General features: G+C 32.8%; 1 protein-coding gene and 1 pseudogene across 1 annotated transcript; both read right to left on the reverse strand.

The window, feature by feature from the left end:
• Positions 1–764: 764 nt before the first annotated feature.
• On the reverse strand, positions 765–1796 carry LOC129308987 (citrate-binding protein-like). The gene is made up of 2 exons (XM_054950337.1): positions 1521–1796; positions 765–1154 (listed from the first exon to the last, which is right to left on the reverse strand). The coding sequence occupies exons 1-2, from the start codon at positions 1794–1796 to the stop codon at positions 765–767; spliced, it is 666 nt and encodes a 221-aa protein (XP_054806312.1).
• Positions 1797–4847: 3051 nt separating this feature from the next.
• LOC129307957 (citrate-binding protein-like) lies at positions 4848–5879 on the reverse strand (annotated as a pseudogene).
• Between the last annotated feature and the right edge of the window lie 1615 nt (positions 5880–7494).

The following is a 7494-nucleotide window of genomic DNA, read 5'->3' on the forward strand; positions in this document are numbered from 1 at the left end:
CCTCTTATTTCTTTATTTCGCCATGTTTCTACAAAGAAATTTTATTTATCAAATTTTACTCTATTTATTTTTCTTTTTGTTGATATCCCTCTCCGGCATTGTTTTATTTTCTACATTCTGTCAATATCTTGTTTATGGATTCCCACTCCTTTTTTTTTTAATTTCAAATTTAGACAATTTTAGACCAAAAAAAAAAAAAATCTTCCTCTATTTTGTCATGTATAGCCATCTCCTTTGTAGCTATATTCCATCCCAACGAAACTCGACCCACTTATAATTTTGTTAAAAAATATGACTTTTAATTTCTAAACTTTTATTCAGTTATATATTGATTCAATTTTTGAATTTTAACTCAAGACAATTTGGTCTTTATAATTAACCTTTAGCTCAGTTGACTATAAAGATTGATTTATTTTGGGTCAAGTCAGAGACCAAATTAATTTCCAAGAGAAAGTTCGGGAATTGATAAAATTCGTCAAAGTTATATTTTCTCCTTTTTCCATTTTTAGTCAATAATACCCCTGCCCCGAATTTTCTTTTAAGCCTCAATCTTCTACCTTCTACTTATTCCATTTCTAGATCGATATGTGAATTATTCTAATTTTGTGAGTGCTTGTTTAGTTTGAGATTGAGCTGGGACACTGATAGGCGTTTATGAAATAATGGACGTACGACTAAAGAAAATAATAATTCATCAAATTATAATACAATCATCACTAATTATTTCTCCTATTTATTCCATTCAATTAAAACATCAACACAAGTTACGTGGCCTTATGAAGAACTCTAATTCCCTTCCAACGAGACTCCATGTAGTAAGAAGAATCGTCCTGTGAATAAACTCCAAATTTGAAGTAATGCGAGTCACCTCCCTGGCCTGGAGCTTCGTAAACCAGAACCCTATCTATATAAACCCTAACAATGGAAGCTTCCACATCATGGATCACATTTAATTGGAACCATCTGTCCCAGATATATGGAACAAGCAATGGCCTCCTGTAATACGCAAGAGAACCATCGAACGTCAAAATCATCAAAGTTGTTGCACGATTACGGTGTGCCCCAAACACTTGCATGATGCAAAAGCCTGAAGTACCTCTAGGTATGTATCCATGCCCGTCAAACTGCCACACCCCTGAAGAATAATCATAACCCTGAAAAAATCGAAAACATATTACATCATGTTGGGAATGAGAAACGACTGTCTGAAAGGAGGGAAGATAACAAATGGATAAGTTGAGCTAGCTAGGTTCAAGTTTATGTGAATGGAGAGTGATTATCAGAAAATGGGGAGGAAACAAATGGGTAACGAGAGAGAATGACTCCATATCTTATCTCAAAATTACAAGTCTCAAATTTTATAAATCCTTCCACTTTATGATGTATTACTTACATTAAGCTTAATTCTACCTGATATAGGATTTCTTATATTTGATCAAGTCTATTTATACTTGAACATCCTAACTCATCATGTTCTTTACTACTGTATATATTCTGAAAGAGAGTGATAAGAGGCTTACATGGATTCGGATTTCGGATCGAGGATTGGTAGGGCTAATTTTGCTGAGAGGTTGGTCAGTAGAGTATACCCAAAATTTGTGTACTCCGTTGTGGAATCTGTACCTTGAGTTCACGGGTAAGTTATAAGGCTTGTGATATTTAAAGTTGGATGTGTTGAGAGGGAGTTCAGTGAAACCTAGTGTTAGGTCCAGAGGATATGTGCTTCTCACACTTAGGAATGAGCAAGAACAAACCAGTAAGCTGATCAACACAGGAATCTGGTAAACAGATCCCATGTTTGAATTGAAGTAGCCAGATATATAATGGAGGTATATAGTGAGATAGATTGGTTGAATCTGTATGCTTATATTTATGTTGGTGTTGCAGGCTGAGAGTAAGCTGAATCATAATTGATAATATGCTAGGATTTAGCAGTTTTAAGGATGTTTTAGAATAATAATAAAAATATATAAGCTGAGTATGCTTAAGGGTCACTTGGAAAGTACGTAGAATGTTAAGTAAGTTATGACACCAACTCAAGACAATTTTCCAACCAAAATTATCGTTAAAAAAGTACGTATCTGCTATGTCATCTTATTTAATTTGTTTTGAACATGCAAGATAAGGTTCTAAAATGGATGCTTTCATAAAGAAAACTAGAAAAGGTCAAGGACATGTATTAACAAACAAACATTAAGGGGGAAAAAAAAAGTCAAGGGCGGCACTGTGATAGAAAATCAATTGCCGTGGGTTGATAATGATCGAATATATAGTCAATTAAAACATTGAAACTTCACCAAAAATATTTTTTATTAAGAGATCGATTACAATATGATATATAAATATTGCGTGCTTTCACAGCTGGTATACATACGTAGACAAGAAAGATCACGACGCCCCAAATACAAGGTGATTAATAGTAAGAGCCTAATTAACCTAGTACGGCCTGCTAGCCAGGTACTTTTCTTTTTTTAATTGCCATTACAAAAGAAAAAGGGAAGGAAAAAAAAAAATCATTTTAGTGACGGTTCTTTAGCGATGGTTATGCTAAAATAGCCATTTCATAAGCAAGACGAAATAAATGAAAAATAGTTTTTGAAAACTTTGATATATCCTTTAATGCAATATGAGATTCCATGTAATGGAAGGATGGTATAAACTATAAACCCCCAAATATGATCTTATACTTGAGATTTGAGAATGATATCAATATAATTCTTGACCCTAATTATATAATGGATGAATATGCAAATTTAGCTCTCAACTATTTTTCCAAGAGTATTGGAGGCCTATACTATGAGGTAATACAAAATAAATTTTCAAATTTCAAAAGCAAATTGCATCCAGCAGTCTCTGTTAATTTTTATTTAATGGATATTAACTTCCCAAGTGAGGCTTACAAATTTTTGACTGAAATGACGCGTGACACTCCACTTTAAAAATAAAGGTGCAAATCTAGTCATGAATTATTTTTTTAAAAGCATTGGTTAGCCTATACTATAAAAAACAGACCATTTAACACATTTCCATCCATTTAATTAAATACTATTCATTTTCAGACTTATAGGACCCATAACATGTTAATCTCTCATTTTTCTTGTCTTTGTTCTTAGTCTTAGCTAGAGAAGAAAAAGTTTAAAGAGTTTTTATATGAAGACATTTACGAGGATGATGCCAATGAAGTAGAAGAGGAAGAAGACAAGGTCTCATTTAAATCTTTGTAGCCATTCAAGTGAAGTACGTAACAGTCTGAATTGCGATGCTACTATCCATAGGTGAAACAAGATTTAATCGCTTCATTTTTTATAAAAATAATTTATGGCTAAATTAAGCTTGAATCAAGCTTCCCCTATGTGTAGTAGCATCGCAATTCAAAATGCTATTTCGTTTGAATTGCCATAAAGATTTAAACGAAAGCTTGTCTCCTTCCTCCTCTTCTTCTATTTCATTAATATCATCATTGTGAATGTCTTTAAATAATAATTCTTTGAATCTCTTTTTCTCAAAGTAAAATTGAAAACAAAGGCAAAAAGATTAAAGAGATTGATATGTTGTGAGTCACCTAAATTTGAAAATAAACAGCGTTTGATTAAAATTGATAGGAAGGTTCTAGATGGTTTTTTTTTTATAGTAGAGACTACCTAATGCTCCTTCAAAAATAGTTGAAGACTAGATTTGTACCTTTATTTGCTGAGGTGGAATACTGCTATGTATCATTTCAATCAAAAAATTGTAGGCCCCACATGAAAAGTTAACACCCGTGAAATAAAAATTAATGAAGGTTGCTAGATGCTTTGTTTTTTAAAATTGAGAATTTATTTTGCACCACCTTATAATATAAACTATCAAGTGCTCATAAAAAATAGTTAAGGGCCAAATTTACATGTTTACCCTTATATAATTTTAATTTCTTTCAAATAACTTGACCTGAAAAATGCTTATAACATAATATTCGAAAAGAAATAAAGAGGAAAATACAACAAAACTAAAGATGAATGTGTACTAATTAATTTTATGCCGACGTTATATCGCCTTTTTCTTTAAATGTTGGAACATATGAATCTAGAAGTCTCCTTCGTTATTTGTTTTAATTTTAAAATTATTCATTATTAGAAAAAGCTTGTGACATGCAGGAAAAAGCAATTACGGAGGATTCAAAGGATTCAATAATAAAACTCAAGATCAAGGAGTTTGGAGAAGTGTTCTCTTGGTTTCATTGTCATTTAATCTTCTCTCCATTCTGTTACGGCAATACCCTCCCACATTTTATCTCTGTCTTCGCCGGAGTGGAGGGGGGACCAGCCAAGAAGGCAACAACACTCTCCCCCAAGTTTTGAATTTTTTTTTTACATACTTCTTACCTCCCTAAAATTTATAACAGTTTTGAAGTGTGTGTATATATTTATATATTTTAATCTCGACCATAGCATTGTTAAATTTGCTTTTTTTTTTAAATTGCTTACATGTATTTTTCTATCTGAGGCAATTCTATTTGAGAAATGATTGAACACTAAATATGAGAACTCCTCCCAATAAGCAATCCTGGCTATGCACCAATGGGCCTCTATGTGTGTAGGCCTGCTTATTAAACATTAGAGAATAGATACTTGTAAATTTTTTATTAATGAGTTATGTTAAGATATTCAAATACAAGTGGACCTGGGTTGATATAAAAGTCCCATATTGATATAAAAAATTGAATTTAATAAGTAATATATATTGAAATTGAAGGCCTTATAATTTCAAAGATTAAGATGCGACTTAACTTCTTTCCCTATTCATGTTTGATCTCATTCCCAACAATAGAAGTTTGGATAGTTGCCGCCGAAGGACAATGCGTTCAATCATTACTAAACTACTAACTTGTCATATTTATTTCACTCAATTTAACAAGTGGCGTAAAAGCACATACATATCCCAGATCAATCATCAGTCGTGAGCTTTATGAAGGATTCTAATTCCTTTCCAACGAGACTCCATGTAGTAAGAAGGATCATTCTGTGTGTAGACTCCAAATTTGAAGTAATGGGAGGCACCTCCACGACCAGACGCCTCATAAACCAAAACCCTATCAATATAAACCCTAACAATGGAACCTTCCACATCATGGATCACATTTAACTGGAACCATCTGTTCCATATACATGGAACTAGCACTGGACTCCTGTAATACGTAAGCGAGTTGTTGTAAGTCCTAATCATTAGCGTCGTTGCTTGTGGAGGATCCGCTCCAAACAGTTGCATAATACAAACCCCTGAAGTACCACTAGGCACGTATCCATTCCCTTCAAACTGCCACACTCCTGAAGAATAATCATAACCCTGAAAAACATCACCAAACATCATCAAAGATGTCCTTGAGTTTGTAATAACTTGTATTGCTTGATGTGAAGAAAAAATCTGCTGATTATTGATAGTGATGGTAATAATAGTAAAAGCAAACACCAACCCTTTGTATATGATTGGGAGATCGGGCTTCAAAGAGATTTGGGGTGATTCTCATATGCATAAATTATAAGTCATTTATAATCATATCACGTTTTAACAATATATATTCAAGAGAGTGATAAGAGGCTTGCATACGTGGATTCGGATTTCGGATCGAGGCTTGGTAAGGCTATTTTGCTGAGAGGTTTGTCAGTGGAGTACACCCAAAATTTGTGTACTCCTTCATGAAAGCTGTACCTTGAGCCTACGGGTAAGTCATAAGGCTTGTGATGCTTGAAGTTGGAGGTGTTGAGAGAGAGTTCAGTGAAACCTAGGGTTAGGTCCAAAGGATTTGTGCTTCTCACATTCAGGAATGAACATGAACAAACTAGAAAGCTCAACAAAGCAATCTGGTAAACAGATCCCATGTTTAAAGTAGCCAGATATCAGATATGGAGGTCGATCGTGAGATAGATACTGGTTGAATCTGCAATGGTTGTGTATTTATATTTGGGGTTGGAGTGAGAAGCAGAATCATAATTGAGAATATACTAGGATTTAGCAGTTTTAAGGATGTTTGAGAATAATAAAAATATATAAACTGAGTATGTTTGAGGGTAATCGGTTGGAAAGTAGAATGCTAAGTAAGTTATGACAGCAATTCAAGACAATTTTGCTATCGAAATTATCGTTAAAAAAATATGTATATGTTACGTCGTCATCTTCTTTACGATAAATTTCTAACGGATGCTTCCATTTTAGAACAGGTCATGGACGCTCTTACGCGCCACACTGATAGAAAATTCATTGCCGGTTTGATAATGAATGAATAAAACTTCATCAGAACATTAAAAGAAATTACAATGATATATGACCATTACTTTCGCAATGAGCAATTATATATTAAGATTAAGTTAAGACAATACTAAGAAATTAATTATCACAAGGTTCCAAATATATAAGGTAAAAACTCAAAATTAGTGAAAGCTTAATGGCCTGCTATAAGTCAGAAGAGTGAATCAAGAATCAGGTTTGATCTGAAGCATGTTCTGAAGGATGTGAGGATATTCGTTTCCCTTCATATATATATATATATATATAAAAAGAAATTTAGTGCACCAAATACAAGTTCATCTAAATGAAAAATAAAGGATAATGATAGTTTAAGTTCCACTATATTGCTTTTTCTTTATTTCTTTGCTATATAAAGTTCTTTTATTATCCGAATTATTTATTTAAAGTTATATCATTACTTAAGCATACATCTTTAATTTTTTTTTTAAAGGCATACATCATGAACTACTCGACCGTGTGGGGCAGTTCTTTTGCAGTGGTTATAACTATGATCAGTGGCATGGATCAGGGAGGGCGATTGGTAGGTGCCTTAATTTTGATCTTGGTATTATATTTATATATGGGAATAATATAATCTTTAATCCTTAAACTTTGATTCAATATGTTAGATTGTCCAAATATGAGTGGACTTGAAATGATGTGGGAAGCTTTACATTGGATAAAATTAGACTTAATAATTAATATAAAATAAAAAAACTAACTCATAAACTTGAGTTTTAAGTTAAGATGAGATGTTTTTTTTTGTGATCTTGCCCATTTCTCCTCTCCTCCTATTCTAAGGCATGGATTTGTTTGCACCACACCATTAGGCTATTCAAGTGTGAGTGGACTTGAGACGATATAGGATGCTCCACACCTGATAAAGTTGACCTTAATAACTAATATAAAATAAAAAGAATTGATTTTGAATTAAGATGTGGTGATTTTTCATTAATATTGTTTATTTCTCTTGTCCTCCCGTCCAGGGTGGTCGCTTATAAGTTAAGATTTAAGAAATTCAAATATATTGAATCATTAAATTGAGAAAAAAATCAATAACTAATAAAAGTTATACCCCCCAACACCCCCCCTTATATGTACATTTTTAGCCTCTCAAGATTTTTGAAAACTGTGTGTACTATACATATATTTTAATCCTGGCTATTTCATATTTAAATCCTTAATTCGCTCATAATTATGATGTATACTGATCATTTCTCTTCATAATTTGCA

This window comes from Prosopis cineraria, unplaced genomic scaffold (genome assembly GCF_029017545.1).
Source record: "Prosopis cineraria cultivar Desert tree isolate PC_DT_omini unplaced genomic scaffold, ASM2901754v1 PC4, whole genome shotgun sequence".
NCBI classification, from domain to species: Eukaryota; Viridiplantae; Streptophyta; class Magnoliopsida; order Fabales; family Fabaceae; genus Prosopis; species Prosopis cineraria.